This window comes from Botryllus schlosseri, chromosome 4 (genome assembly GCF_051294905.1).
Source record: "Botryllus schlosseri isolate E-star chromosome 4, Bs_hap1, whole genome shotgun sequence".
Taxonomy (NCBI): Eukaryota; Metazoa; Chordata; class Ascidiacea; order Stolidobranchia; family Styelidae; genus Botryllus; species Botryllus schlosseri.
Window position 1 is genome coordinate 25,009,128 of NC_137239.1, and position 26,012 is coordinate 25,035,139.

General features: G+C 41.5%; 4 protein-coding genes across 5 annotated transcripts in view; all 4 read left to right on the forward strand.

Annotated features, from left to right (window-relative positions):
• LOC145437546 (copine-5-like) overlaps positions 1 to 794 on the forward strand; it is a 33,493-nt gene extending 32,699 nt beyond the window's left edge. The window contains exons 14-15 of the mRNA XM_080314813.1: positions 244 to 317; positions 382 to 794. Of these exons, the coding sequence (XP_080170939.1) occupies positions 244 to 317; positions 382 to 522 (215 nt within the window). The 3' untranslated portion in view covers positions 523 to 794. The remainder of the gene's footprint in view (positions 1 to 243; positions 318 to 381) is intronic.
• LOC145437552 (uncharacterized) overlaps positions 1 to 22,891 on the forward strand; it is a 122,666-nt gene extending 99,775 nt beyond the window's left edge. The window contains exons 2-7 of one of the 2 annotated variants that reach the window (XR_013914683.1): positions 17,237 to 17,540; positions 19,308 to 19,358; positions 19,435 to 19,557; positions 20,424 to 20,616; positions 22,055 to 22,487; positions 22,528 to 22,891. Coding sequence is in view for 1 of the 2 variants with exons in the window: in XM_080314820.1 (XP_080170946.1) it covers positions 17,288 to 17,540; positions 19,308 to 19,358; positions 19,435 to 19,557; positions 20,424 to 20,616; positions 22,055 to 22,247 (813 nt within the window). In the remaining variant the exon portion in view is untranslated. Of the gene's footprint in view, positions 1 to 17,236; positions 17,541 to 19,307; positions 19,359 to 19,434; positions 19,558 to 20,423; positions 20,617 to 22,054 lie in introns of both variants that reach the window. The other variant, XM_080314820.1, reaches the window with a different exon arrangement.
• Positions 2,253 to 5,430, forward strand: LOC145437555 (MORN repeat-containing protein 5-like). Its single transcript, XM_080314822.1, has 3 exons — positions 2,253 to 2,419; positions 3,227 to 3,378; positions 5,050 to 5,430. Exons 1-3 carry the CDS (start codon positions 2,275 to 2,277, stop codon positions 5,422 to 5,424), a joined length of 672 nt encoding a protein of 223 aa, XP_080170948.1. The 5' UTR covers positions 2,253 to 2,274; the 3' UTR covers positions 5,425 to 5,430.
• LOC145437541 (uncharacterized) lies at positions 8,232 to 12,679 on the forward strand. The gene is made up of 7 exons (XM_080314806.1): positions 8,232 to 8,353; positions 8,416 to 8,541; positions 9,303 to 9,452; positions 9,766 to 9,904; positions 9,982 to 10,180; positions 10,242 to 10,380; positions 10,581 to 12,679. Exons 1-7 carry the CDS (start codon positions 8,272 to 8,274, stop codon positions 11,975 to 11,977), a joined length of 2,232 nt encoding a protein of 743 aa, XP_080170932.1. The 5' UTR covers positions 8,232 to 8,271; the 3' UTR covers positions 11,978 to 12,679.
• Positions 22,892 to 26,012: the final 3,121 nt, after the last annotated feature.

A 26,012-nucleotide genomic window follows, 5' to 3' on the forward strand; every position in this document is an offset into this window, starting at 1 on the left:
TTGCTTTTTATCGTGGTATTTCTATCAGTCACTCCTGTCAGTGGTGTTAAATTAACGGTAGTGCAATCAATCATAGTAATTTAATTCATTTGAAGAATAGATAATTGACAAGCAAAACATTGTTGGATCACTCATGGTCAATCCCTTAAAAGTGTGTCTACCATGAGCTAGATAATTATTTTAAACGGGTCCATGACTAGAAAACAAACAAACACTGCTCTGATGATTGTGTGTTTCACTCAGCCATGCATGAGTTGGACGGTGATGCCAAGAAGTTGAAGCATCGTGGAATTCCGGTCGACAGGGATATCGTACAGGTAAACAAAACACGTTTTACGTAATAATCGCAATTACACAGGGTATGCGTTTTGTACTTTTTAGTTCATCCCGTTCCATGATTTTCTATCGCGCGAAATGGACCACGTGGCGAACCCGGAAAAGCTGGCAAAAGAGATCTTGGCGGAAATTCCAGACCAACTCGTGGATTACATGAAGAAAAAGAATTACAATCCTATGCGTTAGCGCAGCATCGACAACCAAATGAATCAATACCTAGATTTGTAATATTAACTTGCACCATTGTATATCTGTACACTATCGGTTAGAGGATATTGTTTTTGTTCCAAATCAACTTCCCGTGTTAGTGACGAACGCAGGATTCAAGAGTTCTGAAGAACGCATGCAAAATACAGGCTATTAGCTGGACAGAAACTGAAGGACAATCTTTGTGCGATCGCTTCACCATACTTTGGTAACTTTAGTGGCGAAACTGAAATAAATTGACCTAATATTAATTGATGAACCAATCTCGCAATTCGTTAGGAAACAGGAACTCTACGGAAAAACGAACACTGGCATTGGGATCAGAATGGACCTTGATCGTAACTTGAGCCTGTGTGCCCGTTGAGTCAGATTATATACTGGTAGTCAAACTGACTGCGAAATGTGTCCAATATAGGCGATGTTGCAATTTCAGCAGAATATAACTGGAGGTGAAGGTAGACTGGAAAGCCAGGGATATGGAATCTTGTTGAATGTGGCCCGCGACGTAATTTCATACCAGTTAACACCATAACAAAAATACGCTTCCATGGATGTCAAGCATTAGACCTAATTAATTTTTGATCAATTTCTCCCCGTTGCACTTGATGTCAAAATTCCGTACACATTGTCACACATTCAACCACTTGTAACATTTCGGACGTAATACAATAGGGTTACCATATTTGGGTACGGGGAAAGGGAGACACTTTTCCAAATTTTCAAACTTACAATTCCGGACGGAAATCTTGAAACTATGGTAAATTTTTCCCACTTCGTGGTCGGTTGACTAATATAAAACAAAAAAGTCAACTTTTTGGCTCAGCTCCCGAAATAGCCGCTGGAAAGTTGCTTCAGTGCTGATTTAGTGTATCTCAGTCGAATTTCACCCAACCACTCGATTGTCTGTCCTCGCAGTAAAAAATAAAATACCACGTGCATGATGTTTTGTTCCAACGTGATTGTAAAGCAGTCGCACTCAAACTGTGCTATATAAGAGCTTTCCGGATGTTGTTACATTCGTTAAATTGCTGATACTGAACACTGTTAAAGTGTATCGTCAATACTGTTACATTCTCACTATAGTGTATGTACTATGTACCATATGCATTATAGCAAGACGGGGTTGATGGTATCACTAAACCATCAAAAAGATCATCAGGCCTATAAATACAGATATATTGTCCGTATATTGATTCTTGTATTATTTTTGGTTCTACGTGCGTTCCTGCACTGCCATCAGCCAATATAGGCATAGGGTTATCAAACGCGATGATATATTCAACTGCATGGTAGCTGCGTTCGCGATACGACTCCGATAGTGAAGCTGCGGGTGGGGTAAAATTCATGAATGCTAAACGTAGCATGCGCTATCTTTCCATCAGGGATATATAGAACTGAGTTCTATATTGAGATCTATGATCTATTTATCTTGCTTCCACAAGATAAATTTCGGTGAGAATCAAGCAAACATGCTATGCCTAGAGCCAAGGAAGGGATTCATTCAGCCAACCCCATCAGATTTTTTCCGCTCGATATAACATCACTCGTGTAGCCTACCGGGGGTTCTATACTGTACCAAAGTTGTAAATGAAGCCATTCACGCGCCTCTCAGTATACTCAAACGTTTCCCATTCTTGCTCCGAACCTCAAGCGTCCCGTTCTTGTTACGTCATAGTGAAAATGACGGAAAGCAAATAAAAAATACTGTCAATAAATTTTCATTAATACAAGATGACGCATAACAAGGGACAACACCACCTGGCAAATTATGTCGGTGACCTGAAGGATGGGAAAATGCACGGTTACGGCACGTACCGGTACTCAAGTGGAACGCGATACGAAGGGGAATTTGAAGATGGCATGTTTCATGGACAAGGTATTACTTGAACATTTAGTGACGAAATAGCGTGAGTGGCATGATCCACAGCTGCAACACCATAAGTTAGGGGTTCGAGTCTAATGATTATTTAGGCTTTGTGCAACTTTGCATTTATTCATAGGTTAAATACCGTAATAAATGATCAAACTGAAATACAAAAGAACAGTTGCATCGACTAGCCTAATCCCTATTGCTCCAACAACTCACAAGACGTGGGCGCTAATACATACATGCACGCACGTCGCACAATCACAACAACAAGAAGACGAGATCGCTCTTGCGTTTAGGGAAACTACTAGAGAGAGAGATAGTAGTAAGAGATAATCACACAGGCTTCTCCTCGACACTTGATCCGCACAGCGGTGTCTGAAAATGCTTAGAAGTGGACCGTGCCACAAGCTGCAAGTCGGCAGAAATAGAATCATAATAAATAATATCGGCCTGTTGTAAATGACCATGTAGTCGAGAAACACCACGAATACCACAAACGACAACAACAACGCCAATTACTGTATGCATGAGATGAACATGAACAGAGAACACTAAACTGGCGTATCATTCACAATGGCTGTATGCGGGATACAAAGTTTATCAGAAGTCAGAACACGCTGAAATAACTTCGATAATCCTTTTTCACGTAATTGGCGAAGTGCTATTAAAAACCATTCCATAACTTTGAAATAAAGGGAAATACGGTAAACATAAAGTCATGATAATTTTAAATTTTAATTTTTTACCTCAAGATTATTTCCTGCGTAATATTTTCACTGCCGACCTTTTATCATATTGTAATTTAATAAAAAGGTACCCTACACTTTGTCCACGGGGGCAAATATCAAGGACACTGGTATCGTGGAGTGCAAATGAAGGGCGAGTACATTTATCGCGATGGGCTCCTCTGCGAACCCGGTGAATGGAATTATTGTACTGAGCAAGTCGATAGGCGATTTTACAAGGTAACCATTTATAAATTATTTCTTTTTGTCATCTATATATGCCTAAGGCGGGCAACTTCTCCAGTCGGTGGACCGGATATAGGAAAATTAGGCACTTGGGTGGCCGGATTGCTGAATCGATACATTATTCGCTCATTTATCTACATATTGTGACAGATATAGCCCGTTCGTTTGTCTGCGGATAGTTTACGACAAGTCCGTTGTCTACGGATATCAGCTTACAGTTTATACTTAACTGGCACTTCCGCAGTAGCTGACACGGACGTCCTGTGTTCTGTGTAGTTCTTGACTGGCAGTTCAATAGAGACGACAACAATTGCCTTTTTCAGATATATTGTACAGTAGGCTTACCATACGTCCTCTTTTAAGAGGATTTGTCCTCTTTTTTGACTTTTTTGAAAGTGTCCTCGGAGGACGCCCTTTTGTCCTCTTTTTTGAGATTTTGTCCTCTTTTTTGAAAATTTAGGTCAGATATAGAGGAAATTGCGAGTGATATGCCGCAAATTAGCGCAGAAGTGAAGCTCCGGCGGGTATTTCGGAGGAAAAAGCGGTGATTTCAGCTCTGAGCGAAATGAAGACCTTTTTTTTTTAGTCATCCACCTAGCAATGTGGAGTGAAAAACGTGTTTTTGGGCTCTGAGCGGAAGTGATGACCTTTTTTCTTTTTTTTTTTTTTTTACAGTCAACCGACCGCAAAGTGGTAAAAATTCACCGGTTTTTGAGAATTCTACTCCGGTTTTGTATCTTGCAAATTTCTGAAAAAGTGTCCTCTTTTTGCATTTTCAAAATATGGTAAGCCTATTGTACAGTAATTCGGATAGTTTTAGCAGTAAGTTTCAGCGTACACGACTCTCGTATATCTAATCTGAGTCAATTATACGATATGCGCTAGGTCATATACCAGCGATAAGTCACGTGATATAGCATTATACCATAACAGATAGGAGAGAGATGGAGCCAGAGCTCCTACAATATACAAGGAATAATTCGTATTTAATTTAATGAATGTATTTGAACGACAGCAATGTCACTTCAAAGCCATTTCTCGCCGATAATGACGAAGATATTGTGGATTTGAGAACAGCATTGTCATACTATAGATAACTAACTTACGTTTAAACAAGAGGTGGGGAATCCCGGCAGACTGAGGCCATGGGCCACATTATCATATGAGACGGGAAACTGTCCGGGAGCCTAACAAAATCTCGTCGCGGACCGTATGTTGCACTCCCTGGCCTATGACGATAATAAATCATCATCAGCAATAGCATTTATGCACATAAGGCAGAGACCTGTGTGACACCCAGAGGTTGTCAGAATCGCCACTGACCGTAGCCTACTCAACTGCTATCGGCTTACGATTAGACAAAGCGATTCGTAATGTATGCCAAAACGACTTCAGGTAGAAAAAATACAGACAAGAGAAATAATCAAGCAAGTATTTTGAAGCAGATTGGGACGCGGCATTGCTGGCGTTTTGCTACTCCTTATTCCAGTGTTTCCCAACCGCCCTTCTTCATTCGCAGCTTCTGGTTCTTTCCTAGCCTTCATTTCACACAATTCCCCTCCCCCTATCCAACCCTTAAAAATGCTGTAGCGTAGGTTAAATTTGAGTCGGTATATAGGGTATACTGTATGCAATCAACCTGATAGCGGAAAAATTCCATCGCAGGAACACTTACACGGAATGAATCCCGTCGACAACAGTCTGTTATCAGCAGACAGCGATTTAAAAACCGGACAACCGAATCGATACGTTCCTTCTGACTGTTACGATACCGGAGACGGCGTTTACGATCCGATACGAAGATCAATTTATCGTTATGGTATCGACGAGGACGATCCTTTCGGAGACTACTTACGATACGTTACAGACGACGAGGACCAGTGGATCAAGGACAATTGTCGGAAAGGCTGGGATGAAACCATTGGAAGCAAAGCCATCGTTGATAGAAACCCTACACGCCTGGAAGGGTGCGACTCCATCTCATCGGAAATCATTGTTCCACAGTTCACACGCCATCATAAGAATACAGCACCAATATAACAGCGATTCGGAGTTTTTCTTTGAGTTGATGGTATTGGTTGTTAATCGTGGTACCCTGAGCCAGTCTGAGGGTTTGCGATGGAGGTCAAAACAAGCACTTTCCTCATGTACTGTACATGATTCCTGATGACAAGGGCGATTTTTTTTTTGACATGTCAAAAAAAGTCAAAATTTTGTCAAAATTGTAGCGTTAGGTCAAAAAAATGTCAAAATTGTTTGCAAAGTCAAAAATTTTTTGCCTCCTGCATTTCGTTTGTATCGTAGATGTTTGCACTGTGGGCAAACTTATCATTTGATATTTTACTACGGATTGCAGTCCGATTTATCTGCTCATTATGAGGCCTAATGAAGCAAATAGGTTGGCATGTTGTTATGCTCAACGTTTTTATATAAACAAGCGCAATGCGCATGATGAAAAATTGTGATGTAGACAAAATTGTCAGAATGAAGCAACAAGTGTGTCACCAACCGTATACTGTACAAACAACTTTAGTGTGGCCACTGGCCAGCCAACAACTGCTACTGTTGAACGTTCTTTCTCCATTCTTGGCAAGACACTTAGTAAGGACAGACACTTTCTACCAGAGAATGTAGGAAAGTATCTTTAGGTCAAAATCTTTCGTTTTTTTAGGTAAAAAAAATCGCCTCATTGATGACACATCTGCCTTGGCTATCATTGGCTGCAGGCAATTGAGCGCGATCAGTGGTAGAATTGTGACTGCTGTGGTGACACGTCGTGACGTCGTGTGCACTGTGCAGGGGCGTATGCAGGAAATGTTATGGTTCGACATTGAAATATGTCCTTGCAAAATGCTGACTCTATCTACAATATTTAATAGTTCATTTGAAATTAGACATTTGGTATCACGATGGTGCGTGACAATACGATGGCACTTTTAAGACGAAGCCTCACATTTCAAATCCGTATCTGAAAGCCAACGGAATAGTAGAAGTCACTCTGATCTGGAATAAATAATAATCGTCATGTCTTCGTTTTACGCGAAAATTATACTCTAATAGTTTTGTCAAACGAGTGAAAACAGTATAGCCCGTAGGCCGTAATCCGTGACCGTGAGCCGTGGGAAGCAGATTGATTTTCGGTAGCCTGTCCGCTTCCGAATTCAGTCGCGGAGAGGTGTGAAGAAATCCGGTGTTTCATGTTATCAGACCGCGTCACACCGAGATGTCGTTTTGCGGTTGGGAATTTCCGAACATCATGTACGTAGTAGGGATACTTGAACCTGGTGAGATGACTCAAAAATAGAAGTTTCATTCTCGTAAATAAAGGCATAGACAATATAGAAATGACCTCGGGGCTGATTTCGTCGAGAAATCTAATCGCGTTTCTCATAAACATCGATCTGAATAGTAATTCGAAATGAGACAACATACGAATAGACAGATAGTCCACTATCGTAAGTCATAGTTCCGATGTGCAAATAGCGACAGCAACGACAGCAGATGCTATGTATGTTATTGCTGTCCAACAGCTCTGCTGTACAAAAACATATAGGCTCCGGCGTACTGATGTAGCCTATGTATTCAGCTAAGCAAGGAAGATGCAGAGGAATTGCTCAGAATTACCAACAACTCCACAGAGCTTCACTGCATTAACAATACCAATAATATTGAATGATGATTGATTACACTTCTAGCACAGAATTTTTAGGTGATGTCATCGCTTCAAAAGAGAGTCATTAGGTGTTAACTGTTCGCGCCGGCTACTATTTTCAGGAAAACCTTGAGGTAAACAAGCATAATCCCCAGCATATCCGCTATTGCGCAGCAGCAGTCACAGAAGCAATAGTTCCGGTACCAATTTGTAGCTCGATATATATTATACCAGGGTCACCAACATGCGGCCCTCAATGTCATATTATGCTCCCCGCGACCTGATTTGATAGTAAAACATTTAAAAATGCTGAAATTGCTTTCAGTTAAAAATATTGTTGTTGTTGTTCAAACCGAGTTATTCTCTTGTGCCCGAAGTCACTATTTCTCACCAGCTGATACGACTTCGGCTATGGTAATGACATTCCATGGAGGAAGAATTAGCTGACATGAATGGGTGTACTGCCTTGACGTGCGATGTCCCAGACGCTGCCAAGACCGTGTCGCTTAGAAAACGACTTGAGGCTTCCCCTCAAAATCAAGTTTTAGAAGGAGATAGTTTTCCAGGAAGTACCGTGTCTAGCTAACCCCAACATCGATTCTTTAACCGCTGAAAATTGTTTTCAGGTATCGTGCGCAGCTCATAGTTGAAAATAGAATGAAAATGATGATAATTATAGTTGTGTTGTATTTGTATTTCATTAATTAAAAAATGATTTCTATTGCGGTAACTATACCCGTCGCCCATGTTAGAGAGCACAGCGTGGTACTAGCGTAAACTTTTAAAAACGTGGTTGGCATTCAGTGTGACCTAATTTATCTCGATATGGAATTCATGTGACCCGCGGCCTGTACGAAAATGGAAAATTGACCCGCGACCCCTTTTGAGTTGGTGACCCCTGTACTATACCTATACCCGGGGGCAGTTTTATTTAGGCATCATACAAAATCAGCGTATTATTATGGGAGCTCATCGTCTCACATTGGAATTCCCCACGTAATGTTTTCGATTTCATAACGCATACAGAAGAGGTAGACCTTTCGCATTATCAATTTGTTGGAGTTGGCAAAGAATATACAACGAGCAAATTCAAATTTCTGATTTCCATGATCATCCATGACCAATTGACCATGACCATTGACCAACCGATATGTTTGATATCTCATAATTTCATCCTTTTTGTCATCATGTACAGCAGTTCTAATTTCTAACTTACAGAAATTATAGCTCCTGGAATGTTTCTACCTAGCTTGATTGTACTATCTATATCAGTATCAGCCGGTCTCGGCTTCCGAAAATGCCCCAAATGGTACACAGGTAACAACGGTAACATCTTCTTTGAAACCGCTGGAACTAATACATATGAATTTTCAATGAAGATGATAACACTCCAAGATGTATAGCGCCAGACAAAGTAAGCGATATAACCGATCAACTACAATGCCGCCGGACAAAATATTGCTGCGTTGGACAAAATGGAGTATGTTACGCTGTGCGTAAAAAAAGTAGGCACTTTTGTTGTGTATAGGGTGTAGACTGTGGAGTCCAATGGACACACATACCAGTTGATCTCCCTAGTATAAGTACTGTGTGAAACATGAACTTAGTGAAGTCAAGAATTAAAACTTATGTGATCTATCAGTGTAAAATTGACGTCTATAGTCAGACCTAATTATGACAAGGTGTCAGTCACTATAAGAATAATAGGCCTACTTGGGTTCATAATAGTCAAAATCAGCGGTTCTATTATTTTCAGATGCTCAAGACACGCAATGTGCAGTGCGATCAACATGCCACACTGCCACCGTAAACAACAGAATCTATATTATAGAAATAAATGGAAAATATTAAACTTTGTACCGCTGTTGTTTGTGATCAGACTTGATGAATTATCAGCACAGCTTCAACCATTGTTATGATTATGTAGATTTTCATTTTGCTTCGTTCAATTTTGAAGCTGTAGAGGTAAAACCAGACTACAATAGTTGTTGCTAATGATACTCTGGTTATTTTATCCTTGGGGCAAAGGTAAAACGAGATTCCCCTCGAAATTCTACTGCTAATTCTACTACGAGCCGGCCCGGCACCCGTCACCTGTCTTAAGAACAAATGATACATGGTCAAAGTAAACCATTATAGGACTATTAAGGTCGGCCCAGCAATAAGCTTTTTAGTCCAGCCCCGTAAATAAACTTTTCTCAATTCACTGTTTTGAATTATCTCTAATATATATAGGCATAATAGGATATACTCGCTTTAATATCAGATAAGAAGACCGCATATGAAGAGTCGAAATCAAATGAGAAGATGGAAAATGACGCTACGGCAATTGTCTCCATGTCTCAAACCCAAGCGTCTTCCAGATCTTTGTTGATTGGCACGTTTCCATCCATACCACTACCATACGGAGGCGAAGGTATGAAATATTACTGGTCTCTAAAGTCCAGTGAATTGTGAACTTTCGTGCCACCGTATTATGCGGTTGCTATCTCGAGTAACGAGTCGAGTCTGATTTGCAGTCGTTCCAATGGAAATCAGCACCAGCGCGATTGAGAAAGGGTATTCTGACTTCTCTGCGCTGCGGTACACTATCAATTATTATTTTATTTATGTATAGGCCTCCGTGATATATTTCTGTTGGCTTGCAAATTGTTTTATGACTATGTACATAATATTAACAATAAACATACATACGTTTAACAAATATTTTATCGATCTTATTATTACAGAACCGTACCCTGGATTTTCAAAGCTTCCAGAATTTGTTTGTCAACCGAAACCAAAATTCCCTGGATTATGCGATGTCAACAAATTTAAAACAGTTCAATTTGTCCGTGCTCCTCCAATGAATATACCGTACTGCCAAAGGTAAGAACGCATGGTAAATATATACATATTCATTCATTTAGTTTGATTATGCGAATCTCACGTCTCGTGATTTACAGAATTCCGTGTGACCCGGCACGGCCTAAGCTTGACAATCACGAGACTGATTGCAGAGCTACGCCGGGATGCTTTTATGATCGTAGTTTAGGAGACTATCGCAAGCGATTCGGGCATAGCATTATGCCCGGGGTTCCAGTGTGCCATCTTGCGATTAGAAATTCCGTGTTTTTAGAAGAGGCTGGAAAAGTGAAAATGGAGGTGAGTGCGCCTGCATCGATATAAGTAACTATGGCTTCGAAACTGAGTCTTTTATATATAGACAGGGAAATGGAGCCCATTTCTGAATCAGTGTCTGTTAGAAACATTCAATCAGGTGATCAGGACTCCAAAGGATGGGTGCCGATTATTGAGTATGCTGGAGTATTTCGAACACAAACCGAAGCTGGCCGGGTGGAAAGGTAAGGTTATTATCAATACGGTTATATAGCTATAGATGACGGGATACGCTTGAATCAGTTAACTTGGAGGTATTATTATGTTTAACCGCTTAATACACACATGAATGACATTTAATTTGTCCCACATCAAACTAGAAGCTACGTAGAAATCATATAAATTTGGAATTTAAATGCTATTTATTATTCATTATCTCTTTCAGGAATCACTGATTATGAGTGCTTTCTCATCAACGGATGCTGGGTTGAGAATAACGGATGCTATTACGCAGTTGACCCTGGTAAATTGAGTATACAGTCCTCTCCAACAGCACAGGAAGCGAAAATGTCAGGTGCACTGTACTACGGTCGGCCGCCTTGCCAGAATTTCAATCAAACAACCGCCAAATCGTCGATAGAAAGTTACCATAACTGTCTGATATCAGGCTGCAGACTTGATCCACAAGCGCAAGACTCGTACTATAATTATTTGTATGACTTCGGAAAAGACATGTCAGCCGCGGACCATTGGGTATTCTGGAGAATGGTAGAAAGCGGAAAATATGGAGCGCACAACTTACGTGAATACGAGGTGCTACCGAAACAAGACATCTCGGTGACCCCATTTTCACTAGTAATATCATATGCGGACAACTCCTCGGAAAACAGCCTTTTGCGAGAATTACAACAAAAAAGTTCTGCTTCTTTGCTAGAATCAATAAAATCGTTATCTGGATTGGAATTAGCTCCACAACAAGGTGGCGCTTCAGATCCGTTTTTCGAAACAATGCAAAGTCTTCAAACTCCCTGCTCTCAAACTTTTACATCATTCGGAGGCAGGCCTTGCGGTCCTCCTGATCCCAAACCAGTAGAAACACCTGATTACTGTCCATATAGGGCGATTAACGAACGGAATATGAAGCCATTGGAAGGCAGCATAGAGGGTTGCTGTGATATTACGTTATGCTTTCACAATAAAGACGACATCCGCGTAGCTAAATCAGGAGCCACATCCTATTACTCTATATGGAGTTACTGGACGGAGTGCAGCACTACGTGTGGACCAGGAATTAAGACAAGAAGACGATCCTGTATTGGCGTCGATCAAAGCATTTGCAAAGGCAACGTTACTGAAGAAGCATCTTGTCAGGTAGCGCCATGCAGTTACTGGAGCACCTGGGGACGATGGTCGTTATGTCCAGTGACGTGCAACACCGGGATACAATCCCGCACCAGAACTTGCATACCTAGCGGAAGTTTCTGCCCGGGAAACTGGCAAGAAGTGAGAGAATGTGGCACCGGTTTTTGCCAGTTTCAGGGTCCAGTTTACGGGACATGGACATCCTGGGATGGGTCGTGTTCCCCATGTGGAGATACTAGGTCCAGGAGTCGGCAATGTATCTCAGGAAATTGTGACCAAGACAAATTATTCGAACGCAGAGCCTGTGCTAATCAGTGTGGACGTCCCGTATGGTCCCAGTGGGTGCCTGTATGGCAATGTACTCCGAAATTTCAAGAAAGCGGCTGCCACCAAATGTGGGCGCTCGTCTGTCGAGATGCAAACGGATTAGAAACTCAATGCGAGACAGCTGGTGTAGAGTTCCGTGACTGTGCCTGCTGATTGTAGAAATATCGCTTACCAAGCAAGATGTAGGCTACATGTGTGAAGATGATATATTCATGCAATAATAGACGCTAGCAGGGCATATACCGAACACCGTAATTGATGTTACATAATAACATTTTTTGCAGAGATTCAGGAAGTTCCGACAGCACATATGCTGTATTTAGCATAACATAACAGTATATTGCCGGGACAGGTATGTTTCCACAAAACAATTTCGTTTGGGGACGGATTTATTTTCAAAAATGACCCATTATCGATAAATATTAGTTACAAATATTGTATTCTTATTATACATTATGCATGGACTGGAAACTGGACGGATACACACCCGTTCCGAGCAAACTATGAATCCGGCATCACGTGATTCACGATCGAGCGGGAATCGATAAACGCAGAGTGGATTTATTTACGAATCGAGTGAAGTGCGAAATTTTTTTATAGCTAGGCCTACTGAAGGAATTTGGCCAGTAATATTGGCATACTTGCAGATAAATGCTCAGATTTATCGGTAGAGCTGATGTTTTCGGAAATTCGTGGCACGCAAGCATGTTCATGAAGCTATTGCTTAGGGCGTTTCCACTGTCCGATGTTATTAATTACTTCAAATGTTGAAGCATGTATTGTTATTTCGTGACCTCTGGCAGCGATTGTGGTTTGTTACCCAAAATATATTGGAATCGGTCACAATTGCCTACAGTCGGACTCATTTATGTAAGTTATGCGTATTTTTAAAGACACGAAATCACACAAGCGCGAATATATCTCACACAAAATGCTCTTTTATATTTTGGTGATTTACGAAATAACTTCAGGCCCTTCGAGCCTGCCCCACGATTTGCGGATTGGGGTGCGGCAATTACACAAGGTATCCTTATGACGACGGTCAGCATCAGCACCGTAACTGCCGCACCCCAAACCCCCCAATTGGGGGGGGCCCGAGCTCGAAGGGGGCCCAAAATTATTTCGTGAATTAGCATAAATCTTAAAGTATTTTTTGAAAATTCATGCCAATTTTTCAAAATTTTCTCGCGCTGCGCGCGAATTCAAGAAGCCGTTAATCTTTATTATTGGGTATTAGGCCATTACCGCGCTACGACCCACCAAGACCTACAATCAAGTTTTAGGCCATATAACATGCGACTCCAAGAAGTGTGCCAGAACGATCGGCAGCGAGAAAACCTTGGCCGAAAAGGTCTATGCCCTTATGCTGACCGAAGACTGCGTTCTGTATATAAAATACACATAGGTTTAATTGTACATAGGCGCCTAAATGACTGACGCCGAATGTTCCTGTCATTGCAATCTGAACCTCACAAGATAAATACCATCCCGCTGGGAAAAAATTTATGCCAGTGAAGAAATACCAATTTGAAATCGTGTGCGTCTCGTAGTTTAGAAGCCTACGTTTGGGCGATTCTATATGTTTTGATATAGCAGACTCGAAGTCACGAAATAACATCATGTAACGAAGTCATACCAGCGGGTCTGCCCGCCAGAAGATGTTTAATTATTATTTACGGGCCATCCCGTTTTCAAGACACTTCACTCAGCTCTACCGGTAAATCTAATTACTTGAGTAGAGAGGAAAATAGATTGATAGCATAATATATATGCAATCGCCGATCTGATCATAAATTATCGAAAATTTTCGCGCATCGCGCTGGCTCACAATACAGTACAGATTATTTCGTGACAAACGCAAACAACGTGATGGGGGGGGGGTCGTTTTATCACCCTATGGGAGCCCAAGACCCACGTTTTTGGGGGCCTGACGAGGTGCTGTTTCGTTCCTGCCAACGGGTATACGCCTGAAGATGTTTAATTATTAATGGAGTGGTCCTACCTTTTCAAACACACCCCACTCAGCTCTACCGGCAAATCTGATTACGCGAGCAGAGAGAAGATAAAAATTGATAACAATATAGGCAATTCCCGATCATACTGACCGATTCAATCATGAATTCTAGAAATTTTCCGCGCTTCGCGCGCTTAGGCGACAAAATCTGATTCACTGAACAAACTCCCAATGAATATGATAAATGGCGGTAAACAGTGTACGCCAGAGGGGGGTCTGGGGGGCGAAGCCCCCCAGAAGTTAGGTCTATAAGCCTATGGGGGGCCCAAGACCAAAGTTTTGGGGGGGCCTGACGAAGTGCTGTTACGGCCCTGGTCAGCATGGAAGTAAGCACCACCACCAACCTCGATCACGGTTGCCATTGCCACCACCAACCTCGATCACGGTTGCCATTGTTGGTCAACCTGTTTTCGACATTTGCCGACAGACAGGCATCGATATATTTCCTCGACGCTAGTGCATTAGCTGCCAGAGATTCGTCAGTTATGTGGCCTACGAGGTTTTGTCTATTTTCCAGTGACTCCAATCTATCTTCAAGACGAAATTGAAACATAGTTCACTGTTGAAAAGGGATGTAGGTGTCGTAGAGACTACAAGTACTGCACGTTGCAAAAATACGGAGACAGGTACTGGACAGGGAAGTCGATGCGTCAAAATATTGATCCAGTATTCTCAAACGCATACTGCTTCCAAATATTGTATCGAAAATATCACGCTATTTTGAAACGACAAAATACCGTACCCATTATAAAGGCTGTGAAAATACCGTCCAATATCCACAGTTCCCTGACAAATAGAAAAAATAGGATGCAGTGGGCCGCGACGTAACCGCTAAAGAGCGCGATGTATGAAATTGTGAATGGGACGACCAATATCAACGGAACGGACGGTCCCATCGTCAACACTGTCATTTCTTCCTACACTACTAAGACATTTAGGATAGCAAAGGCCTCAGGTTGATCTTTTCACATGATATAACTAAAGTTGAAGGTCATAAATCTCGTCATTTACATCACTTATTTCGAAAGTTGCCCCGTTAGCCCCGCGCAGATCCATAGCCCCGTCACAATTTGCAATGACCACTGAATGGCGACTGTCGAGAAAGCGATATCCAAAAACGTGAGGTTAGCTTTTCTTCGAGCTACTCAGTGATTCGCTATGCCGTCGGGGAAGAGGTGGGGTGGGGCATATGGCGCAAACAAGCGCGTTTGCCCAAGGCAAGCCTCTGTAAAGTTGTAGGGCGATTTCAGTATGATCGATTTTTCTAAATAGCCGTTAACCAGGATAATTATAACAGGTGAGCGACGAGGATTCTCCAAGTTAAGGTAATTTAATTTTGAAAAAATGAAAAAATAAAGAATTGTGCGAGCACACGACCCCGATTCCATACAGGCGCAATTTGTCTAACTGTAGAAAATGAAAGGGCTCTACGCTCTAGAATCATGAACTGAAGCAACGTCGTGTATCATTGCCATTGTTGTCATCAGTGTTTTCTGGACGAAACCTTTGAAAATAATCCATGCTATACTTACTCGGAAAATCCAACGAATTCATTTACTACCGTGTGTAAGTATAGCAAGGCCTGGTCAACCGAGAAATATACATGAAGCACGACGACTCAGAAGTATATACTATAAATTATAAGGTGTAAATTAGTAGTTCCGTTTAATTATATATTCAGTTTACTGTAATCTGTACTGCTGTCACTGCCGGTTTGGAATCCTGGTACGTTTAGCGTAATATCTTTGGTGTGCCAAGACGGTTCTCAGCGTCACACCTGTGTGTAGTCAGTAGAATCTTTGGTGTGCACGAGACACCGATTCCATATTGGTCTCACTGTTTGTTAAGAACTTGAAAATCAATTGTTAAGATATCCCTAACTGGCCTCCGTTGTAATATTTTGTTCATGCTATTACGATTGATATTGAGATTCTGCTATATAAGAATAGCAGGAGTCGAATCCTGTCGGAGTGACTGTTATTCTTGGTAGAATGTTTAGGGGCCGTATGGTGATGAGATATAAGATGTGTAGAGTAGAGAAGCTACCGATACCAAATAGAAGAGTAAATTATCCATTCATATTTTTAAGACATCTCGCAGTAGCGATTTCCAAAACATGTTGAAAGAACTTTTTGTGGGAGTAGATAATATAAGATCTGGTAATTGCACAGTAATTCCAAAATGAAGATTTGGTCTACGTGTCGCATTACTTTGGCAGTTGATCTGAGATGGCTACATTTAAAATTGCAAGATGCATCTTTGCGTCTAACTAGATAACTAACCTACAGATATATACGCGACACCCGTCGTCACTTTTGCTTACTTAGTGTCAATTACTGCTCAGCAATCTAAAAGCAACATAATTGCTAATCCTATAGCTCATAACCAAAGCGCTCAGATTAAATACCATAATTTTCCATGTATAATGCGCAAAATTTTACCGAATTTTTGTCCTAAAATAGGGGGGTTTGTTATATACATGGGTACAACAAGCCTTGAACAAAACTCCTCGACAAAAAACTTGAAATCACACCTTTCTTCATTTTTGTTTCCAATCGCTCGTCACTTTCAGCCATCGTGCCCAGTAATTCGTATTATCAGTGTAACGCACTGCCAATTGGCGAGAAGCGTTTTCCTAATTAACCAGAGTCGTCTGCGCAGCATGCGATCTCCTGCTGAGTTGGTTAGCCTGTCTCGACGCGAGCGAAATTAGGTCATTAATTGCTGCACGCGCGCGATGCAATCCTCACGAGGCCTGGTGCACACGACATAACTGTTGGCCTGAGCAATCGCATCTGCAATAGGCCTTGTGCGCAAGATGTCATGTCGCTGGCCTGAACTATCGCGTCGGCAGCCCCGCAGACTTTGGCTGCTATCTACTATCGTTTAGGGACAATGCCGTTAATTGTATAATGATAGCGATGGTTATGTCATGATTGTTCAACAGTGACATCGCAAAACAGAATGACATCGTATACTAAAACATAGCTACTCCTGTACTGTGAATGCGGGGTGTGTACTACACATGGGCACAGGCTTTTCCCCAGAATTTGCATGCCATTTTAAGGGTGCGTATTATACATAGGGATAACTATACATAGGCTATTCAATTATTTTGATGCGATTTTGTGACAATTACATAAAACCAAAGCATACTTGTCCTTGAACTGATTTCTACTTTGATAAATCCAAAGTATAATATATAAATAATTTTGCCTTGAGGAAACTGCTCAAGTACAAAGGGAATCACTCAGTCGAGCACTCTGAAAAAGGAGTACTTCGTTTCTGACGAACTCTGATTTTATCTAGTCAGCTGTTGTACAATATGTAGCCTAGATTTCGGCCAGTGTCATAACTAGACGGTATGTTTTGAGCATCCTACGATTCTTCTTCTACAGATAGCTATCTCTAATTTATTCATACAAACGTTGTATTGTGAACATTGAGATATGCCTGGTCGTGTGCAGGGCGGAGTCGATTACGAGCAGCCAAAGGCTTGCTACAAGTGCGGGTTACCTGGTCATTTCGCACGAGAGTGTCATTCGAATGACGACAACCACGAGTATCCCCGAGAGAGAGGTCGCGGACGTGGATATGGTGGTTACCGGGGCCGCGGTGGGTACCGTGGGCGTGGCAGAGGTCGTGGTGGTTATGGAGGACGCCAATATGGGGAACGGCAATATGGAGACGATCAGGACCAGGGTATGAGAAGTTATATTTGCTTTATAGACGGTTTACATGTTTGCATCAATCCATAGCTCGAAAGCTTCTTGGAGGTACCAAACTTGGATGCAAATGAATAATATACTTACGTTTGAAAAAGGAAATGTATTTTTGACTGACACTCGTCAGGGGTAATCGATAGCAACTGGAGAGAATTGGAAAGAACATGGTGAAAAGAACTTCAATTTATGCGCCTTGGAGTCGAATTTTATCCAATTACGCCAACCTACTTAGTGCCAATTGAGCCTAAGCTATCTCGATTATTGAAAATTTCATGCGGGTGACTTCATATTTGGTGATATGATTGTCGCGTTACAAAGTTGTTTCCAGTTCTCTACTAGTTGCTGATGTTAACCCTGAAAAGTGTAAGCCAAAATTATTCGGGTTTATTCCAATATGAATTGCAGATGTATTCAATTCTGTAGCTCAAATATCGGAAAAGACCAATACTGTTGATTCCGCTTAATTCGTACACCGGGTAACCCGGAAATAATTGGGAATGGAACAAAATTAAAAATTGCACACAAAGAATCCCGCTAATTTGGACAACCCATTTCTGCAGTATAGTGCAGTAGCATTTCGTTTATCACATAACTGTAGCCTACAGTATTTTTAATGCGCTGTCTGCTTATGACCGTGAAACGGTATATATCGATCTTCGTTGAATCTGGGCAAAAATGAGCGTAAATGAAGTCGACTGTATATCATTCACATTTCATCATTGTCTCGAATGCCTCAGCTTTATCCTCGACTTACCAATCCCTATTCTCCTTGTTGAATAATTCAGAGCCATATTTTCCCATTGACACCGGAAAGTGCACAAGCAGTGACACAGTCAATGCATAGTCACACAAGCACCCTTTTATGATACTGATTGTATTAGCAGCACCATCGTCCATAAATAATTGTCTGTATGAAAAGTATGGTAACCTAGATTTGCTAAGGTTCTGTAACAGACGGTAAATTTTGGATTATTGTACTTCAGAAACAATACGCTGACTAGATTCAAGTCCTGTGTCTAATAGATCATACTCATATAATTCGGCTTTACCACGTTAATTGACCGATTGAGCTCTATAGGTCTCCCACCATCAATTGGTCAATTCTAAATGTGTGATTTTCATACAGCTCAAGTCATGCAAACACAGTCGGTATGATACGATTGATACACATACCATGTTATTTGGGTAATTGGATTTAGTCGTGACATTGAACGAAGCTCTTAATGATCTGTACGGCTGATTGAAACCGTGCCATTATGATGATCATGATTTAAATAACCTTGCCCTGTACTCCCCCTCTGCTATTACTTCGATGATGGTTCACTGGTGCAGCTGACCGGAGGATCGTGATTCAACCTATGATTATAAAACTGCACTAAAATTGAACATAATATACAATATACATGCCTGAGCTGAGTTCTACATGGAAGAAGAACGTTAGGCTATACTCCACACCTATGCATCGATGCAACTTGACAATTGAGCTGCTTTTTCTCGTGCTGGGAATAGGACAGAGCAACGTTTTGAGGATGTAGGACACTACATTTCTTATTCACCATGTTATTAATTTCTGGCACTCAGCTTCATATTGTATTGACTCATTTTTTTCAGTCTCTTGTACTTTTACAAACTACTCTACTTACTGTGCATTGTTGAATTGTACAATCTTGCCGGTATTGGCAAGATTCAAGGTGTTTCTTTCCATCTTTCTCACAAATCGACGCAAATTCTTTTGTCTCTATAGAGAATTGCTACCGGTGCGGGGAACCTGGCCACTATGCGCGAGACTGCGAAGGTAAGCATGGCGTCAGACGCATTCCGTCGTTTTCATATTGAAAATTAGAGGTAACACATCAACTCTTTGTTTGAAGTGAATGATCCCAGAAACGGGGGAGGGTACAGGCGCGGAGGCGGTAGAGGAAGACTGAACGAACGGTGCTATCGTTGTGGCGAGAGTGGACATATCGCTCGAGATTGTACCAACAAGGAAGATGGTAAGTTGTTAGGTGCAATCTTGTAACCCGTGTCTGAGCTGGCATCTTCTCGGTTGGCATTTCTACATTCTTTGTATATTTGTCTCTTAGCTGGATGATTAGGGAACAGTGTTAAGAATTTTAGCCACAGTGCAACTCGTGATTGCTTTTTAAAGATAGACTATGGCTTCTAGTTCAGGCGGAACTCGTATTACTGCCACCCCAGATGGAAAATCCTGTGAAATGTCAAATGTATGAAATCTCACAAGTAGTTAACCACCCATTTTGGCCGAAAGGTTCCAACGTCCTGAGATGAGACCATTTCAGTGGATCTCAACCGGGTGGGGTCCGCATGACATTTTTAGGGATCTACGAAAATTATAAATTTGCAACATGGTTGATAAACTTACTTATGATTTTCTGAACTTGGCCAGATCATCAGAAGTAGTTTTGCTTCATAACTGCTAAAACTTCAGGGCTCGCATTAGCAGAATGCCAGCTTGAAATGAAACATCCTACTGTGCCAAGACTGCCAACTCGTTTCGATTGTCTGTGAGCAATTCAATCGACGGGTATGCCTGAAATAATGGTGTATGTAATTGTGTTTAATTGTGTGCAATTGTTGAGTAGGCTACTTACCACTATTGCGGGTATTTTGGTAGTAGGCCTAACTAGCAGAGCTCATTATTGTGGTCAACCTTTAGTTAGCTGGTGTATTGTGCTTGCGCATATCAAGACATGTCCACGTATTTTAAGATTTGCTTCTGACATACAGTAGCAGAAACCTCATCAAGTTGATTTGCTTTGAAACAACAAAAGTATTCACAAATTCCACATAGTGTGGTATTTTCAACTTGAAAATCATAACCAAACAATGAATATCACAGTGTGCTACAACTGTCACAACCCTGGTCACGTCGCCCGCGACTGCACGGAGGAGAGAGCTTGCTACAGATGCAAGCAGACTGGCCATTCGTCCAAGGAATGTCCGGAAGAGAATCCGCGCTACGAGAAGACTTGCTACGTCTGCGGGGATCCGGGCCATCTGCAGTCTGCTTGCCCGTCGACTGAATGCTACAGGTATGTCATGTTTTTAGATTGCTCATCTGGTCATTTTGCGTTTTCTACATATTAAAAAGCACCACGTTGCTATTGCACAATGCACATGTTGATTGTACATAGTCTTGGTAATCTGTTGTAAACTAATTCTGGATGTGAAGGTTTAACAGTCATTTGGTAGTTTGTTGAGGAACAGTGACTGGTGATTAGGGCTGGCTAAAATCAAGTACCTTGGTGTTTGGATCGATGAGCCTCGCATGGGAATAAAAAGTAAATTTCTCTCAACAAATCTCTTGGGCATTCTCAGGAATTGAGAAACGGTTTTTAACTTGAATCGCTTCAAATCATTTTGAAACTAGTTCAGGGCATTGCATGGGTCGCGACCCAAACGCCTGATTAGGCTATTTCTCTCGGTCTCTTGTTTTCGGGCATATTTTATCCGAGGCAAATTTTGATCGAAAATAATTGAAAATGTATCCACCATAGGCCTGTATTTCAAAAACGTTACTCATTTTGCTACAAAATTGCATAACGGGCGGTATCGGTACTATTGTTTGAGCCGCAAGATTTTACCAATCTGAATTTTTTCTAATAGGATTTCTCCACCTCCGATTCCTAATTGCGTAGTTACCAAATTTGGATCTTGAAAAGCAGATTAGTTTTGGAATAAGTTTGCATCACTTTCATGTTCGAAAATCGTCATGGGAACCGCTGGAAATAGACATTACAGTAACTTCTGAATATGTTTTTGATGATTGTACCTCATGCCGCTATTTCTGAAGTAACTGCCACCGATTAACTTTTAAAAGTATGCGTACCCTCTACTTTTCAAAACTACTTTGATACTTTTCTTACTTTCATTTTGTACTTCTACATATCTTCAAAATGGCTATTTCTACTTCCAATTGATAAATAATTGCAACATGAGTAGCAACGATGTCTATTACTATGTTTGATCCGGGGTTGAGATCAAGTGCCATGGTCCTGAGTCACAAGTCAATTCTTCTTATATAGTTCTGACTCGAATCTAGTCGTGTCATTCTCAATTCACGTTAAGGTCCCAGTCAAGGTTCAAAGATTTAAGTCCGGGTCACAGTGTTGAGACCCGAGTCCGAGTCATTGTGTCCACTGAGGATTGAACTCGCGATTTTACAACTCTGTTAGGGTGATATTGTATGCCTCACATTCTTAATATAGTAATGTTTCTCACTTTACACAGTATCACCAGTACTGATAGACGAAATTCCAATAATGTGGTAACTTCCTGTTCTTCGAAGTTGCAAGGAAATGTCTGTCTTGACCATCCGAGTCTCGAGTACTACCGTAGTCGAGTCCATACACGAATTGCATCGAATCGAGTCATTTTCCATGTTTCAAGTCGAGTCATGAAAAAATCACAACTCTGGTTTGATCCATTTCGATGACAACCTGGCCTACGATGTTGACATCTTATTTCCAGCTGCAAGAGAGTGGGACATATCGCGAGAGAGTGTCCTTACGAAGACGAGACCAACGGCGGTCCCTACGAGCGAGAAGATGGCGCCGACAGAGACGAGGATGAAACAGCCGGGCAACAAGAGGAGGAAGACGCCAAGGCTGAGGAGGAGGGCGAGAATCAGAAAGTGGAGGAGAAAAACAACAAAGATGACTAGCCGCTTCCTTATCGGCCTCAAGCAAAGTGTTACGACGTACTATGTTGCATACTCGATTCACCGCTGTACATTGAACGCGGCGTTGGGTCCCTGGCATAAGTGCGGATAATGCAGAGTTTTGGGACTGGAGAGCACTGGTAATTACTATTGTACATGATGGCTGGACGGGGTTGAGAATTTTGGAAGTTATTTACGGGAATTTAGTAGCGGCAGGTCCATGCGCGGTACACAGTACGACACGTATTGTGTTTTAGTAATTTGGTAAAAGAATAAGTGCCAGGAGTGGCATGGTTGTGTCGGAACCGAGTTGAAGCAAACGGGAAACAAGTTTTGTATTCTACCTGCGATTACTCTCTAAATCTTTTGTTCGTGTTGCTTTGAGTATATTAATCGTTCTGTCTGCAAATTAAGACTTTTAACAACTCTATTTTTTCCGGTTGGAATTGACATTTTGTTGCTACACCAGTCAGGGTCTTTTACGAAACCTCTTTTGTCTGCATTTTGTATGATTATTTTTAACGCAGGGTGTGTTTTACTGTATTAATCGTCTAGTCGTTGACTACTGTTTGAGTTGAGATTTTTTTTTACTTCCCAGTCCCCCGTGATGTATATAGATTACAACGTAATAAACTCGATGTGCTGAATGGCATGTGGGATGTTTATCGGAAAGGAAGGAGGTTGGCACTTTCAGCTAGGTAACTGTGATGGAGAGTTGGTATAGTGAACAACCCGGAAAGTGCGGGTTCACGAAAGACATGGGTGATCTAATATTGCTGGCGCAAAATTGTCCTTCCAGATTGATCTATTCAGTTTACGTCACATTTGGTCAGCAAACTATAGCGCGATAGGAATTCGGAAATGTACAACTACGTGTAGACGAAGATAACAGATTGCACTCTGTATTCGCAATTCAAATATAGTTAGCCAGCATTAGGGCTGGGCAAAATCGAGTACCTGAGTGATTCGACTCTGAATCACGTAAAATGCTTCGAGTCGAGTATTCGAGTATCACTCATTATGACGTCACAGCAGAATGTACTATGTCAAAGTTCAAATATGTACCTTTTATGCCACCACGAAGAACATAATACCTGTTATCCGTCACATTAATGATACTTCGGTATGTTTTCGACCATACCGACTTCATTGCACTTCTTGACAATGTTGTGGAACGATCATGACTTCGGAAATGTGTTATTTCCAGTAACGTTCGTAGCTTTGTACTATGTCTATCATGCTACGACACGGCCAATCAAGGTTTCTTGGCTTCCCCAGTGGAAAATATTATCAAAACCAGAATTCTTGTTTGTTCATTAACTTTCAGTTGTGAGGAGCGTACAATTTCAGTACTCGAAAAAATCGTCTTTTACTACTCGACTCGAATCATTAAAATTAATACTCGATTCAGATTCGAGTACTCGAATCATTGTGCCCAGCCCTAGCCAGCATACGCTGTCAGATCGATAGCTGCTACTGTTCTATTCAGTTTACTTCACATCATTTGGTCAGCAAACTATAGGGCGATAGGAATTCGGAAATGTACGTAACTACGTATAGACAAAGATAGCTGATTGCGCGCTGTATGCGCAATTTCATTATAGTCAGCCAGCATTCGCTGTCAGATCGATGTCTGCTACTGTTCCTCAGACCTAATATCTGGAGTAGGCAGGACCGCAACTGCTGCACTGCAAACCCCCCTACTGGGATTGGGGGCGAGCTCGAAGGGGGCCCAAAATTATTTCGTGAATTAATATAAATCATAGAGTTCTTTTTTGGAAAATCCATGCAACTTTTACAAATAATTTTCGCGCTACGACCGATTTACAGCCGCCAATGGGTGGGTACCCCTCCCCAAGAAAAACACGCATGATTTATAGAAATGGGCGTCGGTCATTACCACGACGACTTGCCAAGACGTATTAGGTTTTAGTCCATGTATTATGAGACTCTGAGAAGTGTGCCAGAACGATCGGCAGCGAGAAAACCTAGGCCGAAAAGGACTGCTGATCGAAAAGTTCGATATATATATGTTAATAGTACATAGGCCCTTAAAAGACTGGCGCAGAATGTTCCTGTTCTGGCAATCTGACCCCCCCCCCCCAAAAAAAAAAAAAACAGTCTTTTATTTTAGTACGTTTCGGCGATTTCAATATCTTTCATCATCATAGCAGACATGAGGTCACAAAATAACGTCATGTAACGAAGTGACTATACCAACGGTTCCCCAGCTAGCACGCCCACTTGGTATCCAGGTGGAATTTGAGTGGTTAGGTGGGATAGATAATCGGAATGGGTTATTTACATGTAACCCACATCAAAGCCAAGCGGGATTTCCATCCATAAAGATGCGTGGTTGTACCATACCAATCCCAGGTATATTGCAATAAGTCTCTTCTCATTGTACCTATCAATTTGAAGTCAGCGGGGAGTTTTACTTGTTGAGTTTTTGATATCAAATCATCTTGAAACATGAGAAATCCACTTATAGAGGAGCTCAGATTTCCCATATATCACCCCCACATGAATCAACCTTATTTTCCATCAATGTTATTTGGTTTATTTCATCGAATAATAAAGGTGGCTCCGCATGTAGTGAAGTTTTCTAGCTATTATGCGATCCCTGTTGGTTGCTCGAACATCGAACATTAAAACCCCTACCATGCTTTACTTCATCAATGTGATTTGAACTATTGAAAATTGACCGTTTGTCACACTGAAGTGAACTTAAATTTCCGTTGCTAGAGTACTCAATTCCTCACAGCGTGCGTTATAATTTTCTTGCGTGTATCCCATTACCTTTACCCTTATCTGTATCTATTATTTTTAACTCAGGATTAATTTTACTCGTAAAATTTCTGTGATCAAATAATTGGAACTTGTTATTTACGGCTACAACTTGTTACGGCTACAACTTGTGACCGAGTAGTTTTCCGAAATACGGCTACAACTTGTTACGGCTCCAACATGTGACCGAGTAGTTTTCCGAAATAGATGCTTCTTTTACATTTTCCTACAGCAAGGTTTGTTCATCTATATAGTAAATAAGTCATATTATAATCGGTTTCCGATTTATTCATCTGCGATGATGGTCGCTGGGACATTTCCAAATTGAATTCCATCTCCATATGAATTGAATTCGGGTACTGGTGACGATAAGCGTCTAAGAATCGGGCGGCCTCGGCTCGACTCCCGTCGGAGGTTTGTCCGGGCTCCCCTTCTTCCGACATGAGACACGAGAATGACTCGACGAAAGAATGCACTCGCAAGTTATGGAAATCGCTAGCAACGGCCGTGGCCTCGAAAATGATCAACATCGAGAGTAACTGTGACGGCGGGCACTCTAAGCCGAGGTAGATGTCAGTCTAAAAGACGGCAACTGCGCTTCGGTCGGCATCCTCCTATCCTTCTTCCAAATGTGGACACTGGACGGTAGGGTTACCATACGGCCTCCTTTAGGAGGATTTGTCCTCCTTTTTCGGGTTTTCGAAAATATCCTCCGATGACGCCTAAATGTCCTCCTTTTTGAGATTTTGTCCTCTTTTTTAGAATTTTGGGTTGAACACCGGGCAAAATTCGACCGAGATACCATGCACTGAACTGACGCCCAGGCGGCCTGCTGGCGGGTATTTCTGGAGCTGAGCGGAAGTTGACCTTTGTTTTAGTCAACCGACTACGAAGTGGGAAAAATTGACTAATTTTTCAAGATTTTCCTCCGGTATTCTAAGTTTGAAAATTTTGACAAAGTGTCCTCCTTTCCCGATTCCA